Consider the following 20,504-nt stretch of genomic DNA (forward strand, 5'->3'; position numbering starts at 1 on the left):
CTTTGGTGTTCATAGAACAGAGTTTGGTTTTGTAGGAACCCTCCCTTTCAACCAGGATAACTTTCAAATCCATAAAAAATCAATTTTTTTTTTTAAAATTTAATGTATCAAAATAAAATAAAAGTGAACATAATAAATCAAAATGAATATTAAGTCATTAAATAAAACATTTTTTAAAGATAATATAAAATAAAGTAAAAATTATTTGATACCATAATTTGTTGCATTAGCCAGGAGGAGGAAGTGCCTTGCAGTTGTAGTGCAATGGAAAAACTAAAATAAACTCTGATCCCCAATCAAAAGCTATTATTTTACACTACCATTCGAGTTTTTTAGTTTTTTGACAGCAACACTTAGTTTTTAGTCTTTTCTTATTCTGAATGGACTTAGTGTTTAGTCTAATACTAGTTTCGATGATGCTTTTATCAAAAAATTAATATAAAATTGTCGAAATAATAAATGAAAGTAGTAAAAATATAATAAAATTATAAATAATTTTGATATAATTTTCTTCTATTTATGTTATATAACTTTAAAGGATTGATAAAAGAAAATAACAAAGTAGGTATTTTTTAATTGTCAAAACATACTAAAGGAATTTAATTGACTAACGTGCCTGAGTTATTACAAATTTGTTGATACTTTGAGTTCGTTTATTTTGAATAAAAAAATTGTCAAACATAGATAGTAAGTTATGCCATTTACCATAGAAACCTTAATTTGAAAATTATTAATGGGTGAAAATTATATAATATATTGTACCATGATTTTCGTTATATTCTTAAGGTTCTTTTTTTAAAATGTAATATTTAACTAATGACATCAAAACATGCTAGTTCGTAAGAATTTCGAATTAAAATATTTCATATTATTAAGCAATTCCTTCTTTTTCTTTTTCACTCGCATACCATATTCACTCGTTGACCAAAATGACCTTTTACCATACGTTTTCATAAAAAAAATTATTTAAATATATTTTTAATTTCTCAAATTCGGTCACTTTTGTTTTTGTCTCCCAAATTTAAATTTGCATTTTTTTGTCCTTATTTCAAAAAATGTTATTTTTAATCCTCACATGGTAAAAAAATCGCTGTAAATTATACGTCCATACCACAAAAATCAATCAACAATAACTAAAAATAACATTTTTCGAAGTTATGATGATATGGCTATTGGCTAGAAACAATAGGAACTCTTCTGCTATACAAATAATGTAAAAAAAAAAGAAAAAGAATTACAGTACATCAGTGGAAGATACTCACTTACTCAGACAAAGGAGGGTACTTCATGAAGCAAATGGGTGAATATAACGAACGTCAACCCAAAGAATGATTGACTTGATCAAATGACATGTAGTGAATATATGAGGAACTTGTCGCCATCGAGTAAACACAAACTTTTATTTGTTCTGTGTGTATTTACTTTCCAATGCCAAGTTCTTTTGTGATGTCTCTTGTCAAGCTGAATTGCAAAGTATTATGCCATGGAAATAAGGTGCGGGTGACGGGAAGCTTTCTCCGAAGATCCTGCAGATAATTGCAATTAAAAAGGCTTCAAATTCAACAGATAATGCTATAGATTTAAACTACAAAGCATGAGATACAGCTAGGCCCTTTTTATCACCGCTTTTACTCATACACCCAAGCATGATTCGGATTAATCTTATAAATTACACAAAACAGACATAACTTCAATAATCACACTGTTGCAAGCGTTATCAATTTCACGCAACCATTCATGTCACTTAACATGATGGAACAATAAAATGAATTAATCAAGTCAGTAGAAGGATAAAAGAAAAACATCTAGATGAGTTTGGTCTCATCTGAATCATGACATGGATGCTTAATGAGAAAGGGTTAGCTCCATGGGATTGCTTTAATAGGAACCAAGAAAAGCCATGGATTTTGCAGAAAAGCCACATTTGAAGCTTAGACAAAAAAAATGCAGGAAGATCAATAACAATGGTTACCTTGAAAGTAGAATCAGGAAGGTTTAGATATGATGCCTGTCAAGTTATGATCATTAGTAAATCATGTGCACGTCATTACAATAGAAAGAATGAAAGACCCTAGCTACACGAAGACAAAGTCAGAACCTCAAGAGAAGCAAGGTACTCTGTTTCATGGTGACGAATAATGCTTGTTATGGCAAGTGCACAATCTTCAGGAGCCTGAAATAAAATCAAATGATAAAATATTAATAGATAAGCTTCGACAGAAACATAAATAGATAAATATCGTCTTTCAATAAATATTCCATTTATATCTAAACTTATCATTTTTATTTAATAGACATTTACTGAAATATTCTCAGGCTTGCAGGATACAAGTACATTGAATTGCAAAAAAATATATGGAAGGACATGCACATATAACTTAACCATTGCATTCAGACATAATAAAAATAACGTCTAAGTAGTGCTGATCTATGGTAACCTGAAAAAGAGTTGCATCTTTGCATTCATGTTTTGCATCTAACTGCACATTTCCTTCCTCAAAATAATGGGCACCAACCTGAAAATGGGTTAAAAAAAATAATGTTTAAGAGCCTTGCATCGTGTCATTCACATCAATGCATAAAAAATCTACATAACATTACCTGCATTTTACCCTTTACTTCCACTGTTTGTTTTTCATCTTTGAACTCAATATTCCATACTGAACACCAACTTCCGTTGCTATAAACAAAAGGCCAAGAAAAATTAAAATATATTGACATCATTAATGCATCAATGTTCTTATTGTGTGACTAGTAAAGTAGAAAGTAGCCATCAAAAATAGTAGTTGGAATTTCAGTCAACTAATTTTACACACCAGAAATTCTGTGGGCTATGCCTAGCAGCAGAAATTACCACAGCAAGCTCAAAATCAGCACCCGGGCCCTCTACATCCTTCCCACTTACACAGTAGACAGAGCAGAAACCTTTTGGATAAGTTTCTTCAACATATTTAAGTATTTCAGCATCCAGATTGCATCTGCAGGAAAAAAAATCCTGGTTTATGCAAACTATATATTACAAGAAAGATTTAGGAGTGGGGTATTTAAGTTACTTTATTTAAAGGGTGAATCTCTACTTCATGTCCTCAACTCAAATGTTGACCAATATAGATTTTATTAAAAGAGTAAATAGCCAGATATTAAGTAGCACCAGTACGAGTCTGCTTCCTAACAAAAATACAGTATGTATTCTTAATAAAACAGCTACATCGAAACCACAAATCTAGTACAGAACAACAATTAAAAGTATTTGAATTAACATTGCAGAAGAAATTTCCGCATTCAATCTAATGTAAACGACTTCAGACAATTAAGAGTTGAGGAATAATAAATTACTTAAGCAACTGAGATAAATTTATTTGAAAAGAGAAATAAATTCATTGAAAGTTAACATGAAGCAGTATGTTCTGCCCGTGAATAGATTGTGAAACTCACTTTGGTAAAGGAACATCAGATTATCAGTCATAAAATATTTCAATCACAGAACATTCAGAAAATTACCGAAATTCTTCGATATATGGAGATGGAAGTTCTTCGTCTGTGGCAGGTCTCACCTCTGTACAAACCTGAGACATTGAGCACACTATCATAAGACAATAAGCAATACAACTTGGACTACTGCAGTATTGCACTTAAACCTATTCATCATAAAAGTCATAATTGGTTACAATAGCAAAATTTTCATGATTTGCTTAGTTCCCTAATTTCCAATGAAGTTTTCTTGAGATTTTGATGTATTCGCTGAAAACCCATGCTACAGCAGGCATGTTTAATAAGCAGAGTTGAACCTTATAATGCTCCACAGTTCACATCAATACTAACGTTGAGATCAATGCATGATGATCCAGATTACAATCAATACAACCTTTAATTTTTTTCCACCTTCATTACAATTAAATGAATCGAAGAAATTAAAATTAGTGAGTACAATAAACGTCTAGTTTGCTTATGAAACAGTGTATATTCAAAATCAAAAGCTAGCTTCTGAAACAGTTTTTAAGAAATTGAGTTGGCATGCATATTCAAAACCAAGAACTAGTTTCTGAAACAGTGTTTAAGTAATTGAGTTCGTATTTGGCTGATCCCGCAAAGAGAGAAATAGAGAGAGAGAGAGAGAGGACTTACTTGTTTAACATGATCAACAATTGCTACTTGCGCAGTCCTAGGTTCAAGAAATGCATTACCCTCAAGCTCACCAAAAGAAGTAACCAGTACCTGCAAGCACGTGCTAAGTCCCGTAAGAAATTGGAGAGAAAAAAATTAACGAGGAAACCCTAGGAAAATAAGTCGTTGAGTGAGAGAGAGAGAGAGAGAGTTACGTCTCCGCTTCGGTTGGACATTGGAAGGGAAATCAAGTGCGATTTGTTGTAAAAGAGAAAAGCCTCGGAAGCGGCTTCCTTGTACAAATCGTCGTTGTTGAGAATGGATTTCACATCTGCACAAACGTTTCGGGAATTAATTGAAATGTAGAACAATAGATAGCGAAAAAGGAAATGCGGAAAAGGAAGAAGAACCTTTGGCAACGTATTGGATTTCTCCGGGAGGAGAATTGAGGAGGAACCATTTCGCGATTTCCACTTTCTGCTTATCGCTGAGCTCTGATTCTTCTTCTTCTTCTTCTTCGGCCATGTCTCAGTACAGAGGAGAAGACACGATTTTATTTGAAATAGAAATAAAATAAATGAAGATCTCGCTCGTCTTTTCTGAATGATAGAGAAGAGAACGCTTCTTCCCCAATCAGGCCCGTGGGTTCCACAATGGGCCCAGTCTCGTCTAATAATCATACTTACTACATCGTTTTGTAGTGTGGCGTTAGTGTATGATCTGTAAAGTAGTCTATAGACCATGGCGCCCGGTTTCAGCTCAAATCATTTTGGTCCACAATCACGCTCAACACTATAGATTACATTGCCGGTACAATAAATTTGCTAAATAAGGTCAAATGAAATCCAATGCCTAACAAGTAACAATGTTCCTCTCCCCAATTTGCTGTTCTATCATTGACTAGTAGATAAACGAATTTATTGATCCGTGAGGGAATAATGTTGGTAGTTATTTTTAAAGCTTTCTTTGTTTGATGCGTCAATTTAACACTAGATATACTAATTTTACACATAATAAGTAGCAACTCATTCAAAATATAAGTTTTTAATTGGTAAATGATAAAAAAAAACATAAAACTAAGCAAACTAAATATCAATACTGAATTGCGTATATAATAATTTTGTTTATAAATGGTAAACTTTCTCTTTCATAAAATTGAGCTAAGAAAAATAATACTATTTATTAAGTGAGATACAAGAATATAAGATTAAATCTTAGTCATGTAATAGATTATTAAGGTCAAATTAAAACGATCTTAAGATTTATATATGATTATTTGACGTAAATTAATTTGTTCCTTGTTAAGGTGAGAAGTGAAAACATTAAATGATAGTCAATGTGTTCGTCGGGTGAGAGAAAGAGATTTTTTAACATATACTACTTACTTTTTTAACTTAAATATATATATTTTCTAGAAGAACTTAAATATATTTTTAGAAAATGAAAAATACAACTTACTAAATATATTCTCTAAAAAATAAGAGTATACATTGGTAAATAACTATGTATATATTACATGAATTTTATTTCTGTCCTCCTCCTAGGTGCCTTCCATAGTTTTTTCAAATAGAAAAGACAACGAAAGGACTTTTACAGTTCTATCTTCAGGACCGCGTGCCACAATATAATTCCACCCTGCAACTTAATCAAACTAATCGAAAAAGTTAGCTATTAGAGTTACAAATTCTCGGGAATTCTACTGCGTTTAACTGTTTTTCTAACAAAAAACTGAATTATTTTAATCGAAAACCGAAGATTTGAATTTACAACCTCTATAGGAACTATATTTTTCAGTAATGGACGTAATTCCACTGCCTTAATAGATTAGCTTCCAAAAACTGCTTCCATGCCTTTAAGGGGCCCATCTCTCTGCTACGGCCAGCAGAGTTCTTCGTTTCATTATTCATAAATATACCTCTCGCAGCAAAAGACACAAGCTCCATCTGATCAATATAATCACGCATCCTGTATGAGAACCCAGCTCTCCAACTCTGATCACTATGAGATTTTTGATGATGCTGAGAAACACTAACATTTCGGAGGAGAACTGTTTCTTGTCTCTGCTTGGAATCATCTTCTACAGACATGAAGCTATCCATTCCAAATAATTCCCAATCAACCTGCTGCAATATTTCAGATGTTCGGTCAGTGCTGTGTGAGGAGTTATCTTGTAGCTGCATTTCTTGTTCAATGGCGATAGTGTCAACCTGGACCTTCATCTCATGCAACCTATCACCAATTCTAGATGCTACTGCATCAAATAGTCGTCTTCTGGGCACATTCGAGCCCTTCTCCATGTCAAATTCAAGTATATCGTCAAAATTTATCGGATCACCAATGAGCACTGTAACCTAGAGAATCCAAGCATGTCATGCCAATGAGAGTAAGATTTAAACGGAAAAATACAAATAATTAAAATTAATCATATCAATAAAAACATATGCCATGCCATGCCATGCAGAATCTAAACTCTCTAATTGAACATCTTGATCTGAGGGAGATAAAAAACATCCAAAAGTTAAGGGGCAATGAGTACAGCATTTCTACTAAAGCTAGCATTCTAATACCATGCAGCAATTAAAACCTTGGAAGGTTCATAGATTGATTAAAGCAAGCAAATGGATCAAGAATCCATACCATCTTGCCTATTCTGGGAAAGTTAGCACCTACAGGCATAATCTCCTGCATCCCTGTATGTACAAATGGGACAACAAGGGGCATGCTATCTCCATCCAGGACTAACCTGATAAGGAAAATTTAAATCACGAAGCAGTTATACACTAATAAATTACAAAATAGTAGAAATAAAGAGAAGTAAAATATACCAGATGAAAATATAGTATTGACTCCATAACTCATGAACAAGGTTACTAGAAGTAAAAGAGATGATAGAGCGCAAATCTGAAACATCCCAGATGTTACAAGATATTTTAAAAACTAATTCTAAGTTATTATGTATCATGGCATAAATAAATAATATCTTTTACCCAATCTGAACATAGACTAAAACATGCTATAAAAGCAGAAAGACAAATATAGACATTAACATCATACAAACATAACCTTAAAAATTCATAATGTATATGCATAATATCAACACATCCAAATTTATATGATCATGCTTTTGTAAATAAAATAAATAAATCATAAGTCTGAATAAAAACATTAAAATCTTAAAGAGAAAACAAATTTACATATCTTTTTCAATTCCACAAATAAAATTTGAAATGTGTTTAGTTCACTAAGTTTTGGTTTCCACTCAACTTCATTGAGTCTAATGTCATTTGAGCAAATAACAATATTTTTTAGGCAAGTAATGGTAAATTGGTAATAATATACTACTTCATTTTCAGAATTCATCAGCATAATAACAACAGAAGTTATGTTTCTAAGTTCCCATTTGAATATATGGTAAAATAAATTAGACACACAATATATAACAACAAATAGATTTTGTGAATAATTTAAAAAATTCTATCATCTGAATTTTAATCTAATTCAAAAAAAGGGATGACAGTGGGAGGAGAAAAAGAATTCCTAAGGATCAATTGACTAATTTCAATGTTTTAAGGAAAAAACTAACCATCAGGTCAAAACTAAGGAACAAAATTTGTAATTTTTCCATTCTGAAGTGACCAATGGAACATCTTCAACATTTTCTGAAGAACAAACTATTTCTTCAGTCAACAATTAAATTATAATACTCTAAACAATCAGAAAATAGTCTTCCTATGAAACAACTCAAACAAGTAAAAGTTTGCGTGAGAACTGGCTTGCATAACATGCAAATTTTTCAGTTAACACTATACTCCAAAATACTATGACAGATTGTTACCTCCCAACACCTCTCTTGGAAGAGCCCATTGTTTTTCCACCATCCCGGGAGCGACTACCTTCTGGGAATATGTGGACCCAACCACCATGGTTCAATTTTGAAAGGGCCAAGTCCATTCCCTAAAGCAGAGAAAGTAGTTGGAATTACAATCATCACAAACCAGAGAAGTTCCAGTTTGGAGAGGCAAAGGGGAAGGAAGCAAGAGACATGGGGACAGAGAAAAATATCAATACAAACACATAGAGGCAGGTATACTCAATTGACTACACTATAAAAAATAAAAAAAATAAAAAAGCACCCCTAGAATAGGAAGGACACGAAGGACTTACAAAATTGTTAACAGGAAAGCACAAGATAAATTGAATCATTCAAGTCATAGGAGAGTAATAATAAACCTTAAAAATTAAGAACAGTGAGATCTTTACCAAAAGCCACAAATCTCTCCAGAGTTTAACTATTGTCATAGAGTCCAAAGCCTCAAATTACATGACAAAAGTTCATGTTTCACAAGGTTATTAGCTACTGTCTGTTGGATTCATACCTCCTGATAAATCCCGTCACCCCGAGAAACTGGCAAGACCTTGACTGATCGAAAGAATGCAGAAGTCACGGGGTTTTTAAAACACCTATCAGTGGCACAAAGAGTCCATCTGAGATTCCTAGCATCCAAGAGAACACTCGGAGGAAGCAGCGAAGCGATAACAAGCGGATCATCCATGGAAGCAACATGATTGCTGACCTGAAAATGAATAATCAAAACCAATCCCAAGTCAAATAATTAAATCCACACACACGCGCGAAGATTCATATTCATATTCCACAACTTGGAAGAGCACGTACCGTAAGAAGAGGTTTGCCCTTAGGTCTATGCAGCAACGCGGAGTGCAGTTTTTCTAAACCATACACCTGTTCTTCCACACACACACACACACCAGTCACATCAAATATCAGAATGCAAGATATGATAAACCAAATGAGATACTTGGAAATTGGCATATCATACCTGCACCTGGTTTAATCCGTTCATAAACACGTGACAGACATTTCCAAGAACAGGAACCGCAACAGCTTGCATCGTACGAACAAGAGCTGAATCTTCCTCAGAACTGAAATCCTTAATCACTGTAGATATATAGGCAAAAAATGGTCAAGTGAAAAGAAAAACCTAGCCAATAATGTCTATCGTGTATTTCATTTGATCACAATATTATTATATCTGAATTTACGGAATAAATAATTAAGGTAATTAATTGAGTACCTCGTTTACGATAGAAAGAGGTGGAAGAAGGCAATGAATCCCTTCGGAAATCACGAAATCGGCTGAGGCAGCGTTGAATGGTGGAGGAGAAGTAGCCATCGGCAGAGGGGATAAAGGTGTGGTGGTGTCGGCGGCGCCAATGGTGGTCGACGGCGACCCGGAAACGGTCCCGGAACTGTAGCTGCAAGGATCGCGCCTTGCTCTTCCAAACATCACCGCGATCGAGAAGGGGCATCGGTAAACGGAACGGAAAATAGAGAGACAAAGAGAAGAATGGAGTTTCCGATGAATGGGGCGCGAAGATAGTGGCTCAGCTCAAGTAGCAAAGCGAGAAAACGATGGATGTAGCAAAATTTCCAACCAAAATTGCAAATTTGATTCTATTATTTATCTTAAAATTCAATTTTGATATCTTTATAATTTAATTCTTCAATTTTTTTTTCATCCTGTTGGTTCAGTTCCAAATCCTGAAATTGAACTCCTTAGTTGAGTCTTTAATTTTGAAATTAAACGCTAATAGTTAATGTTTTCTTGACCTGTCACGCTTCACGAAATTAATATTTAATAAAAATATAACACGTGAGGATACATATTCAGTAAAAAATGTGATAGGCCATTAATATCTAATTTTAGAATTAAAAACTAAAATAATAACATGATAAAAAAAATGAGAAACTAACTTCATGAATTAAATTATATAATAAACAAATTTATAATTCTAACACAAATAAAAACACCAAATTTATAATTTTACCAAATTACTAACACCGCTTATTGACTATGGCACTCGCACTAGCCTCTCTTAGAAAAGCAAACTTTCTACGTTGTTTATTTATTTATTGATTAATTTGGTAATCGGATGGATAGGGATGACCCACACCAACTACATGACACGTCGTATGTTTCTCATTTGGATGGGACCGGCAGTGAGAGATATTTATTGCAACTTATTCTTATCAAGACTCAACAATGCAAGCAAGTTCTTATATAATTCAGAATCTTCTGTTTGAGCTTGGACTAATTTTGGGCTTCCAGTGTGCATATTTTAAATTGGAAAAAAATGAAGAGTGTTTCTTAATTTAGCCTTGTGTAGTTTTGTTGGTTTGAAGGCTTCTTATGTTTGGAGTATATATGTTATCCCTTTTATATATATAAAATTCTATTTCACTTTAGTCTGACCCATGTTTTTTCACTTTATTAAGAGAACTTCTTAAAAATAAGTAATTATTTCTTTAAATTTACGCGTTACCAAGCATAAGCTTAATCTGACTAACTAAATCATTCGTGATTGCTGAGACTACGCAAAATCAATCAAGTGCATGAACCCACGTCAACATCCGCGGCACCTGTCATGTTAGCCAATAATTGCACAAGCATATACAGTACCTGACATAGCTATCAAGTAACCTATCATATTGGAAGAAATATGCTATGCAATCTTCACTACAAATGAAGTTGGCATATACATTATTCGTTTAAGCTTCGGCAATCTTCATTTATATAAGCTGGTGTATCACTGGGAAGTGAACATACGCCATATCTCGAACCCAACATCAGCATATGAATATTTGATAATTTCTGGTTTCAGATCCAACATTCAAGTAGTTCACATCAACAGCAACATCCCCAAGATCATCTACAGGGGAAGGTGAAAACACAAAAAAGTCAACCTTTCTGAAAGAAACTGTCAAGTTTCAGGCTTCACAAAGCAGCAGCCTAGAAAAGAAAGAGAAACCCTAACCTTCATATATAGTCCTTGCAAAATTTACATAATCGGGTATTAGATCTCTGTATATGATTCCATCGGGACAAGCATCCAGCACTACAAGAACACCTGTGCAATTAATATTATTAAGACATTGATTAATTATCAAAGCCTAGAAAAGTTGGTCACTGGTAAAAATGGATTAGAATGAGTGAAGAGAATGTATTTTTAATGAAGAACCCAAATCCTGATCTTGCCCCAATGTGGTGCAACACCAAGAATAGGAAGAAAATACAGAAAAGATCCAGGCTTCCCCCAAATCACAATTACAATTTTGATCTCCAAGATGCAGCAATCCAGGGACCCTCCTTTTTTTGTACAGCTCCTCTTTTGACAGTTACAACCTTCCCTCCTGTTCCCCCGCTTATTTCACTTACCATAGACTCTAGTTATAGAAGGTCTATCAGTCACTAAGCATCCAGTTTGAGTTCAAATCAACAGAAACAAAGAGATAAAAATTGGTGAATAGATGTTTTAGTAAGGTAGGACAGAAGATCTCTAAGATATCAATGTCAATGCAGACTATGAACACAGAAGTAGACATGTTAAACATTCAAATTATGCAGAAGTGTAGACATCCACCTTCACTTGATGTAGGAAGAACACAGACAAGTAAAAACCTTCTGAGAACAGGCAAAAGGTAGTGTGATACCCAAAAACATGATGTTCTTTTATTTATTCATGCATCTATGTACCAGACTCAGGTAGTCACTACCTCACTGTAAAAGGTTGAATGAATTCTATCTGCTACAAGTTTAAAGGTCAATTAGTCAAAATCATGTGCCATTTTCCCTCAAACTATATTTTAGAGCATGTTATTCATGTAATAAAGTTTTTTTTAGGGAGACTGTTGATGTAACAAAGTTATTTATGAGCATTCACCTAACAATTTTTGGGATAGTTAATTCTTGACCTAGCGTCGAGCCTCCTTGACTAAGTGGTTGTGACTTGATACTTATCAGCCCCATTCTCCTAAAAAATAGTTGAAATGCAGCATAAGGTTGGTGAATTTGTGCATTGTCCTATACCAAAGGGCATAAGGGGTGTGTTAGAGATGTAATAAGGACATTAATGAGCTTTCACCAAATACTTTAAGCTTTTGGGATAGCTTGTGATTTGTGATAGAGCCATAAAAGAACAGTTAATTGATTTCTAATGTGTCCTATACCAAAGACTTGGGTTGTTATTTGGGTATAACAGTTATCCATGAAAAGTTAAGGGGTCTCAGAATCTTATCTGTGCAATGCAGTTAGGGTTAAGAGGACTCTCTGCAAGTAACCACAAGAGGGTATCAATGCAATGTGGTAATAGAACATGCTTCAAAGAATCCAGTTTTCTTTTACACTAAAAAACCAGGCTACATAAGACAACTACTCAATGAATTTAACACGGGAAAGTATATGTCCCTAATTATCAAGTGCCACAACATCTAATAATTTCAAAAGCCAAAAAGAACAAATCAACTTCAAAACATTGTTTGCCGCCATACTTCAGGCTCATATACCTAATGTATCACTCTAAGGAATAAGAAAGGTCCCAAATCACAACAACCCATATGAAAAAACATTTGAACTTTATACAGATATGGTAATTTCCGTTAAAATACCTGGTGCCACCCAAAATTCACCAGAATCGCCAAGCATTGGAGCCAGCCAGAGAATATTTCTCAGATTCATTGAATCATCATATGTCACATTGGACCCTGAAAGAAAAGAAGAGCAAAGGATAGGAAAAAAAAATGTCTCTTTTCAAAAGTTGAGTATCATAGGAAAAGACAAGCAAATATTTATATACATGCCATTCACAAGGAGGGTCATAAATTAGCAAAATAAGTCATCAATGTTCTCCCCTCTCTCTCCATCTCATGTCTTCTTCCTCACACACAAGCACACACAAATAAAAATTATGAAGAACTCTCACAAGATTCAGACAACACAATAGTACAGAATTTCCAAACACAACCTACAATAAACTGGAAGATTAGCAGAGAAGAAAGTAACTTGAACTATACACAACATTTATGTAGTGATAGCAATTACCTCTCTGACAAAAACCCATATTGTACGGGAACACTTGCTTATCATATGCTGGGTATTCCTTCGCATGGAATCTGCCAAATGTGAAATTGTTGCATTCTTAAGTCTTAACTGTAACAAACCTAAACATTCTTAAAACGTGAATTATATTTAATCTATAATACATATAACTTATAACACGGGAAAAAAAAGGTATAAGAATAACTACTTTTAACAATTGAACATACAAGATACCAAGTCTTCCAGAGTCTAGCGCTAGAAAAAGGTGACCATGGAACAGATCAAACCGGTTCAAGGCAACATCCAACCCAACAGATGGACCTCGATCAACAATGAGTTCAAACAAAAACTGCAGATACAGGTTCAGTTCCTGCAACATTTGAGAGAGAAATACAACTTAAGTACTCTATCAATTTCTTTCTCTCTATGAGCTATTTCTATTGTTGAAGGAACCTCACAAACGAAGCGTCTGCCATAGCGAGTTCTGGTGAGCTCACAGCGCTCTTCCTTTGATCCTTCACAATCAGGTACCTATGCTATCACAATTCACAACACCACGCGTTCAATTAACACTGAACGCATTGGTAATGATAACTAACTAAAGAAAAAAAGAGAAAAAAAAACTGACCGGGATAATGGTTGGGTCAAGAAGGCGATGAATAGCGGCGGGGTCGCCGCCAGAATCGACGGCGAGACGCGCCAGCTCCAAAACGGGCTCTGGCGGCCACCAAATAAGCTCGTTCTCCTCTCTCTGACTTGGGACAGTGAGTTTGGGCAGGCCCAAACCCAATTTCCGGTGACGAGGCTGCACTGGAGAGAAAGGAACGAGGAATTTGAAGCATGATTTGAGGCCGCGTGCTACCACGGGATTCACGGCTGAGGACTGAGTTTTGGAACCCAACAGTGACAATAAGTGAGAGGGAGTGGCTTTGGGGATAGGTGAAGATGATGATGGAGAGTAACGCTTCGAAAAGACCGGTAATGGTGGCAAGGATAATGCTGTAAGAGAAAATGAGAGTAATGGTGCGAATTGGAATGAGAGTGAAGGATAACTCATTGTAATTAGAGTTGACCCAACCCAGTAACAGTGCACAAATAATTCGATTTTGGGGTTATAATTGACATCGAAAAGGTTGTTGTTGCATCCTAGGTAATGTTCGAATTTGATATTTCGTCTCTAGTTGACAGTGTTACATGAGTTTTGTACCCCATTGGTCACGGATGCTACGATCTTGGTATCACTTTCCGTCAATAATTTTAGTGAAGAGCATGGCAGGTTATTAAGATTAACCCAAAATGTCTGGAACGCTAAAACTTTAAAATAAAATTAAAATGAATATATTTGAAGCGGAATAATGATTACGACACAATTCATGAAATGTTAGTGTAATAAATTACAGACCAAATTGAAATATAAATAAATTAAATTCTTAAAGTTATCTAAATTTAAACGAGTCTTAACATGCAAGGTATTCATAATTATTTTTCACTCTGGTGATTTCAAACACAGTAAAGAAATGCTACGCTACAATTAAATTAAATTGAAAGAGAAGAGTGGTACGTGATTTGCAAAGATGTTTCTTTTGGTTCATCTCTGATCGAATGATATAGAAACAAAAAGATTACAAATTATGTACTCTATTTAATTGTGTAATGATAAACGCCAATCACAGTCCCTGTGTAAAATTCGGGTAGGCAGCCAATGACTAACTAATAGTCAGAACCAATCACTGTATATGATTACATGGATGAACAATCACTATTTCTTTTTCTTTTCTTTTCTTTTTTCGGGACATTCTTAGTAAAACGTCCATCAACTCCTCTGTCTCCTGGGCACTTGGGTAACTACGGGGTCAGTGTTCTATGAAGAATAGCTGTGGAACATTTCTGGACCCGTAGACCATGAAAACAAATCCTACCGAAACATGTGACCTGAAAGGCAGCATCATCACAAAAATAAGTAAAACTTTGCTCTTAGTATTTAAAAAAAAACTAACATGCCACAGCAAACTAAATTAGAAAATTAGAGAAACATTTATCATGCAGTTGAGAATATCAGGTTGTGCCTTTGATGTTCAAGGAAAAAGTTTAGATAGTAGATACACATCACATTGGGGTTGCATCATTTGCTAATGTCAACATAGGTTATCTTCAACTTGTTAAGCCATTTATTACAAAAGGGTTCCAGAGAAATTCAACAGAGTTGGCTACAAAATAAGTAGTTTCTATTTGGATCAAAAGCAGCTTATTTTCTCTCCCATCCTTCTTTTTCACTTTATCTACACAATTTTTAAAATGATAACCAAACGCAATTTATTAAACTGCTTCAAATACAAACTTTAGGCAAAATAAATATAATGTTTAGAAACTAGTTCAAATTAATATTTGCATCTTAATTTAAAGAACTCAGCTGGTTTTCTATTTTTCCTAACACCGCCTGTATGCTTCAATCTACCAGAGGAGCTTAGGAGCTCCAACAAGGGAGATGTCAACTACGGGAGATGTCATCTACTTGGTTCTTACGGCCAAATTTCAAGCAGCAGTCATCTACTTGGTTCTTACGGCCAAATTTCAAGCAGCAGTCACCTTTGCATCCGCCCCCTCCCAACAAAACAGGAAAAAAACAGGAAAAATATGATGCACTTACATTGACAAGAAACAAGAAACGTATCCACAAAAGAGGAACTAGAATCCATCTACAATTTTGATACCAGCACCCTTGTCCCAGTCATCTGGAGAAGCAACATCTGCCATAACCTTTTCCTGACCACGCCAAAGAATCTGGGAACAGTTCCAGCATTGGTTTGGTCAGCCATGCATGTTGAAGAACATACACTGAGGAAGAGAACCCATTGACACTATGTAAATAAGTACTTACTCTATCAATGACCCCAAATTCCTTAGCCCTTGTTGCATCCATATAATATGGTCTCTTCATCACATTAGCAACTGTTTCCTCTGACTAGTAATTTAGAAAGAAGCAAATAACAGAAATTAGATTTTACCTCATCTTCCCTGAATTATATATGACATCTAGTACCTGTGCATGATACTCACATTTCCCGTGTGTTTGGCCAGTAGTTTAACCAGATTGTCCCTGTTAATTATCACCTGAGGAAAAAAAAAAAGAATTGTAAAGAAACATTTTAAATACATAATTGGACATTGTTTAGGGTTTAAATAAAAACAAAAGGAGGAGGTAGGAGGGACGGGTAAAGAAAATGTTCAGAAAATGTTCAGATTCGCATTTAGCATTTAATCTAATGATATAATTGAAAGTAAACGTGGAAAGAAAGAAAAGATGAATAATTGCTCCCAAAGGTACAAATGAATCTGTGTCTAGGAATTCCATCAAGAGTTTGCAATTAAACTTCGTGAGTGAAGATAAAGTCTTAGATCAAGAAAGAAAAATAGAATGAACGATTGCTCCCAAAGGTATGAATGAATCTGTGACTAGAATTCCATCAAGTGTTTGCATTTAAAATTTGTGAGTGAAGATAAAGTCTTAGATCAAGAAAGAAAAATAGAATGAATAATTGCTCCCAAAGGTATGAATGAATCTGTGACTAGGAATTCCATCAAGTGTTTGCATTTAAGATTTGTGAGTGAAGATAAAGTACTAGATCTTAAACTAGAAAGACACTCAAAAACTCATTTACAAACAAATTATGGAGACTAGGTTTAGAAAGAAAGAAAATTTGCTAAGATGTTTGGGGGCAAATCTGCAACCAAGAAATTCCATGGAGAGATTATATTTAAAATATGAAAGTCAAAAGGATATATAAAACTCTTGAACTCTAATTGGAAGTACTATAAAAGCTTCCGCATGAATAGTGTTCTAATGTAACTTTACGACAAGAAAAATAGTCAGGCAATATTACATGGTGATTGCCAAACAACCATAACCATTTGGAGGGAGGGGGGACCAAAGTAGACTAACCTCCTTTGCACGAATAAGAACATCACTTGCAGGCATCAACCCAGAGGAAGGAATACGAGGCTGCTGAATCATGGCTGAAACAGAAATCAATAGAAAACTATTACATCTGTAAGGAATTAAAGGAACAAAGCCACAAAGTTAAATCCAAACTGTACCTTTAGCATGTGGCATCATAAAGCGTTTACCCGGAGACCCTGCTGAAAGTAGCAAACAGGCTTGACCTATAGCAGATCCAACCGCCACTGTGTGTATCTGCTCAGGACGCCAAATCCAAATCCAAATACATGACAAAAGATATGTTCAAATGTTAGTGAAGAGAAAAACACACAGCTCCACAAGGAAGAACAATCCTGCTGCCCATCAGAATTGTTTAGAAATAAGTAGCTTAAATTAAGTCATAAACATAAATGCCATATGACATGCTAATAAACTGTAGCACATCAAATAAACACGTGCAATTAATTTTAAACAGAAACCCAAGGTAACCCACAATCTTGTCTCATCTTGTTACTACCAAGAACCATCATCAATAGTAGTCAACAAGGCATGCAACTAAATAATCATTCGAAGTGATTCTTAATTTAAAGAAACAAACCTCATTTTTCAACTGCATCATTGCATCATAAATGGCAAAACCTTCTGTCTCCATGCCTACCTGAATGCAAGAACTCAAAAGGCATGAGGATAACAAAGGAGAAAGGAAGACAGACAGCTTAATTTATAGATTATCTTAAACTACAGATATAAAAAATACAAAGTAAAGTGACCACAGCAAATCGAACATTTCACATAAACAGCAAGCCAGAAGCCAATTACCGTTTCACCATCATCTCGCGTAGTCCCAGTGGAATTTATGTAAATATAGATTGGCTCTTTAGGATCCATATACTGCAAGTACATCAATTCTGCAACGACAAGCTCCGTGACAGCTGGCACCAACTGAGATTCAAAAACAGTCATAGCAGGTTGTACAAATTGCAACAACAAAGTATTAACTGCAATAAACAGCAGAATCGGAACCAGATGCAATAACACATAAAACAATACACAATTGACAATTGAACACTTACAGGCATGCCAATGTAAACAATTCTACCATGGAGAAGCAGCGAAGGCAGGTCAGGTGGCGGCCTTCTGGGCCGGTGTTCGTTGTATGAAACAGACCTTTCAACCTAATTCAACCACACAATTAATTGAGTTACCCCAACATATAAGCATGACTACAGGAAATACAAATTACAAATAGTATACACTATATAGGTCACTCAGCCAGAAAAAACAGGCCATCCAATCTCTTTCAGCACATGTTTAATTCAAAAATACTAAGCACAGAAGCTGGGACACTAAATTCTAATTTATAATTTGTACCAGGAAGTAAGTACTAAGTAGCATGTTATGTTACCAGAAATCCTAGCACAAATCAAATACTTAGCCATAAGTGAGAAAATATATAATTACTTGAGCGGGAGTTGCCATGAGTTTGGGGGAGTCGAAGATGTCGAGATAAGGAAGGGTGTCGGAGTTTTTGGGAGTGTTGAGGAGCGTTTCAGGGGAAGAAGCAGCGACGGAAGCGAGCTTGGAGAGAAAGGGGTCTTTAGGGTTGAGAGGGGGCATTGGAATTTTGGGTCTGTTAACGGAGCAAGAAGTTTTCAGATTTCTGCATCTCCTCCTCGTAGTGGTGGGGGACTGTGGGGAAGTGGGCATGGATACACGCAAATACGCAGCCATCATGGTTCCGCCTACCATGGCCATGCTGCACAAACACTTCAACCAGAAACAGATGAGCCACCAAATATCAACTGCCAAGTTTCTCTAATCTCTAGTTTAATATTTAATATACAGCTGTTTCGATATATTTTATTGCTTTATATATCATTTTTTACCCGTCAATATTGCATTTGATTTTTCATTTTAGTCTTTTTTTTCAATTTCTTCCTTATAAAATTGCTGACGAAATTAATAGAACTCTACTTTAATACGTCACACAATTATAAATAATATGTTTGGATTAGATTGGTGTGTTTGGGACAACCGTAAAAATTATATTATTTCAATAATTGATTATAATCATATCAATATTTGTTTGGGTAAGTTTCCTGAATAATTAATTTCGTTTGAATGAAAAAAATACATATTAAAATTGTATAAAAACAATTGAAAGAAAACAAATTTTTTATATGTAAAAAAAAAAGTTTTTCCTAAATTTAAACTAGGATCTCAAACATCTGGCTTATTTTGGAAATAACCTATTTTCTAAAAACAACAACTGAAATTTTAAATTAGATTATGAGTTCTCTCAAACACCCTTAACATAAATAATTTCATTTTCACGTTAAAAGTCAAAATATAAAATAGTTATTTCCATATTTTTAATTTTTCACCATGATTTTAAAGGCCAAAATCAATTTAGGTAACCATTTAAACACATTATAAGTCATATGTTGCGTTACGTGATTTTTGTTTTACTTCATCTAAATATATTTGGTTTTTTCTTTTGGTCCTTCCAAATAGACTTAAATATTTGTAAAATAATATTTGTACAATGTTCCTATAAAGCAGTGCCAATGAAAATTTTGATTGTTGTGAAAGATTGAATGTAATTTTAAGTAGGATGAATAAGTACAAATCTTTGTGTTTTTTTTTCCTTTTATATTGATAATACTTACTAACATTAAGAGAGTGAAATGTGATAAAAAAAATTGATTTCAACAATAAATTTTGATAAAATTAAATTCATGGAACGATACCTTAGATTTGTCTTAAAATGTTATATGATTTGCAAACTTGTTTCGTCTTTCTGGTTAAATGAGTTTTTTATAAAGTTGTCAAACAAATCTTAAAAAACATAATCCAATTTCCTCTTTCTTTGTTATCTTATTTTTACAACAAGATATCAAAGTTCAATCTCTAAAGGTGAGCGCTTCATCATGTTAGAGAAGAAAAATTTGCAATTCAACATGTCAAATGTAGAATAATAGCTCATAGCTAAAGTTCCTCATGTTTATCTTAAAACATTGTATGGTTTGTAAACTTGTTTCGTCTTTTTGGTTAGATGAGTTTGCTAAAAAAAATTGTCAAACAATTCTTAAAAAACATAATTCAATCTCCCTCTATCTTTGTTATCCTATTTTTAGGATTAGGTATCAAAGCTCAACCTCTGAAGGTGAGCATTTCTTGGTGTTAGATAAGAAAAATTTACAATTCAATATGACAAATGTATAATAATAGCCCACAACTTAAGGAACTTTAGTCATAAGGCTCCAAACCTTTTTTCTTTTTAGATAATTATCCCTACGGGCAAGACCAAATGTTGCAGATGCCCATTAAATCCATATATTATAATATTATAATCCTTGTTGAGTTATAATAAATGGAGAATTTTAAGCATTCAAAAATTGAGAATGAAACTTTTGTTCCATAATAGACTCAGGAAAATGTAAACAAGAAGCAACTCATTGTCAAGGTAGATTACTTTATTAGTTGTGTCTTGACTGTGACTCAATAAAACAAAGTATTTTGCTACAAAACTATTATGTAGATGTGAGACATTATTGCTCTCACTTATG

The 20,504-nt window shown here is 34.2% G+C and overlaps 4 protein-coding genes across 9 annotated transcripts; all 4 read right to left on the minus strand.

Annotated features, from left to right (window-relative positions):
• Positions 1 to 1,145: 1,145 nt before the first annotated feature.
• LOC100816980 (F-actin-capping protein subunit alpha) lies at positions 1,146 to 4,865 on the minus strand. The gene is made up of 10 exons (XM_003554595.3): positions 4,515 to 4,865; positions 4,320 to 4,435; positions 4,126 to 4,215; positions 3,502 to 3,566; positions 2,817 to 2,978; positions 2,602 to 2,680; positions 2,439 to 2,516; positions 2,099 to 2,173; positions 1,973 to 2,008; positions 1,146 to 1,526 (listed from the first exon to the last, which is right to left on the minus strand). The coding sequence occupies exons 1-10, from the start codon at positions 4,627 to 4,629 to the stop codon at positions 1,419 to 1,421; spliced, it is 924 nt and encodes a 307-aa protein (XP_003554643.1). The 5' UTR covers positions 4,630 to 4,865; the 3' UTR covers positions 1,146 to 1,418.
• A 737-nt stretch (positions 4,866 to 5,602) lies between these two features.
• Positions 5,603 to 10,370, minus strand: LOC100817507 (uncharacterized). Its single transcript, XM_003554596.5, has 7 exons — positions 9,198 to 10,370; positions 8,943 to 9,061; positions 8,780 to 8,845; positions 8,481 to 8,678; positions 7,940 to 8,058; positions 6,742 to 6,847; positions 5,603 to 6,455 (listed from the first exon to the last, which is right to left on the minus strand). The coding sequence occupies exons 1-7, from the start codon at positions 9,430 to 9,432 to the stop codon at positions 5,895 to 5,897; spliced, it is 1,404 nt and encodes a 467-aa protein (XP_003554644.1). The 5' UTR covers positions 9,433 to 10,370; the 3' UTR covers positions 5,603 to 5,894.
• A 143-nt stretch (positions 10,371 to 10,513) lies between these two features.
• Positions 10,514 to 14,419, minus strand: LOC100804868 (uncharacterized). 6 transcript variants are annotated; one of them, XM_041012738.1, is made up of 7 exons: positions 13,627 to 14,242; positions 13,457 to 13,534; positions 13,226 to 13,368; positions 13,002 to 13,072; positions 12,569 to 12,664; positions 10,939 to 11,031; positions 10,514 to 10,833 (listed from the first exon to the last, which is right to left on the minus strand). In XM_041012738.1, exons 1-7 carry the CDS (start codon positions 14,053 to 14,055, stop codon positions 10,751 to 10,753), a joined length of 993 nt encoding a protein of 330 aa, XP_040868672.1. In that variant the 5' UTR covers positions 14,056 to 14,242; the 3' UTR covers positions 10,514 to 10,750. The 6 variants fall into 6 exon arrangements, 3 of the variants coding, with proteins under 3 accessions (XP_040868672.1, XP_003553719.1, XP_040868673.1); XM_003553671.5 differs by having other exon boundaries at positions 10,594 to 10,833; positions 13,452 to 13,529; positions 13,627 to 14,240; XR_005889974.1 differs by having other exon boundaries at positions 10,778 to 10,833; positions 10,939 to 11,347; positions 13,452 to 13,529; positions 13,627 to 14,419.
• Positions 14,420 to 14,563: 144 nt separating this feature from the next.
• LOC100818038 (ATP-dependent Clp protease proteolytic subunit-related protein 3, chloroplastic) lies at positions 14,564 to 18,781 on the minus strand. The gene is made up of 10 exons (XM_003554597.5): positions 18,397 to 18,781; positions 18,009 to 18,110; positions 17,755 to 17,877; positions 17,534 to 17,593; positions 17,094 to 17,190; positions 16,939 to 17,012; positions 16,056 to 16,109; positions 15,877 to 15,960; positions 15,646 to 15,779; positions 14,564 to 14,930 (listed from the first exon to the last, which is right to left on the minus strand). The coding sequence occupies exons 1-9, from the start codon at positions 18,688 to 18,690 to the stop codon at positions 15,684 to 15,686; spliced, it is 984 nt and encodes a 327-aa protein (XP_003554645.1). The 5' UTR covers positions 18,691 to 18,781; the 3' UTR covers positions 14,564 to 14,930; positions 15,646 to 15,683.
• Between the last annotated feature and the right edge of the window lie 1,723 nt (positions 18,782 to 20,504).

Source organism: Glycine max, chromosome 19 (assembly GCF_000004515.6).
Source record: "Glycine max cultivar Williams 82 chromosome 19, Glycine_max_v4.0, whole genome shotgun sequence".
Taxonomy (NCBI): Eukaryota; Viridiplantae; Streptophyta; class Magnoliopsida; order Fabales; family Fabaceae; genus Glycine; species Glycine max.

What these genes read in the sequence shown, in the direction of transcription:
- LOC100816980 (XM_003554595.3), bottom strand. Translation starts at nt 4,629, where the DNA reads ATGGCCGAAGAAGAAGAAGAAGAAGAATCAGAGCTCAGCGATAAGCAG. An exon ending in CATAGCCCACAGAATTTCTG is followed by an intron (nt 2,681 to 2,816) that starts GTGTGTAAAATT and finishes TTTTGTTTATAG; the next exon opens with CAACGGAAGTTGGTGTTCAG. An exon ending in AAGATGCAACTCTTTTTCAG is followed by an intron (nt 2,174 to 2,438) that starts GTTACCATAGAT and finishes ATTTTATTTCAG; the next exon opens with GCTCCTGAAGATTGTGCACT.
- LOC100817507 (XM_003554596.5), bottom strand. Translation starts at nt 9,432, where the DNA reads ATGCCCCTTCTCGATCGCGGTGATGTTTGGAAGAGCAAGGCGCGATCC. An exon ending in AGGGCAAACCTCTTCTTACG is followed by an intron (nt 8,679 to 8,779) that starts GTACGTGCTCTT and finishes ATTCATTTTCAG; the next exon opens with GTCAGCAATCATGTTGCTTC. An exon ending in TCCAAGAGAGGTGTTGGGAG is followed by an intron (nt 6,848 to 7,939) that starts GTAACAATCTGT and finishes TTTCCTTATCAG; the next exon opens with GTTAGTCCTGGATGGAGATA.
- LOC100804868 (XM_041012738.1), bottom strand. Translation starts at nt 14,055, where the DNA reads ATGAGTTATCCTTCACTCTCATTCCAATTCGCACCATTACTCTCATTT. An exon ending in CTATGGCAGACGCTTCGTTT is followed by an intron (nt 13,369 to 13,456) that starts GTGAGGTTCCTT and finishes CAAATGTTGCAG; the next exon opens with GAACTGAACCTGTATCTGCA. An exon ending in TGCAAGGACTATATATGAAG is followed by an intron (nt 10,834 to 10,938) that starts GTTAGGGTTTCT and finishes CTTCCCCTGTAG; the next exon opens with ATGATCTTGGGGATGTTGCT.
- LOC100818038 (XM_003554597.5), bottom strand. Translation starts at nt 18,690, where the DNA reads ATGGCCATGGTAGGCGGAACCATGATGGCTGCGTATTTGCGTGTATCC. An exon ending in CGCGAGATGATGGTGAAACG is followed by an intron (nt 17,594 to 17,754) that starts GTAATTGGCTTC and finishes TCTTGCATTCAG; the next exon opens with GTAGGCATGGAGACAGAAGG. An exon ending in TGATGCAGTTGAAAAATGAG is followed by an intron (nt 17,191 to 17,533) that starts GTTTGTTTCTTT and finishes CGTCCTGAGCAG; the next exon opens with ATACACACAGTGGCGGTTGG.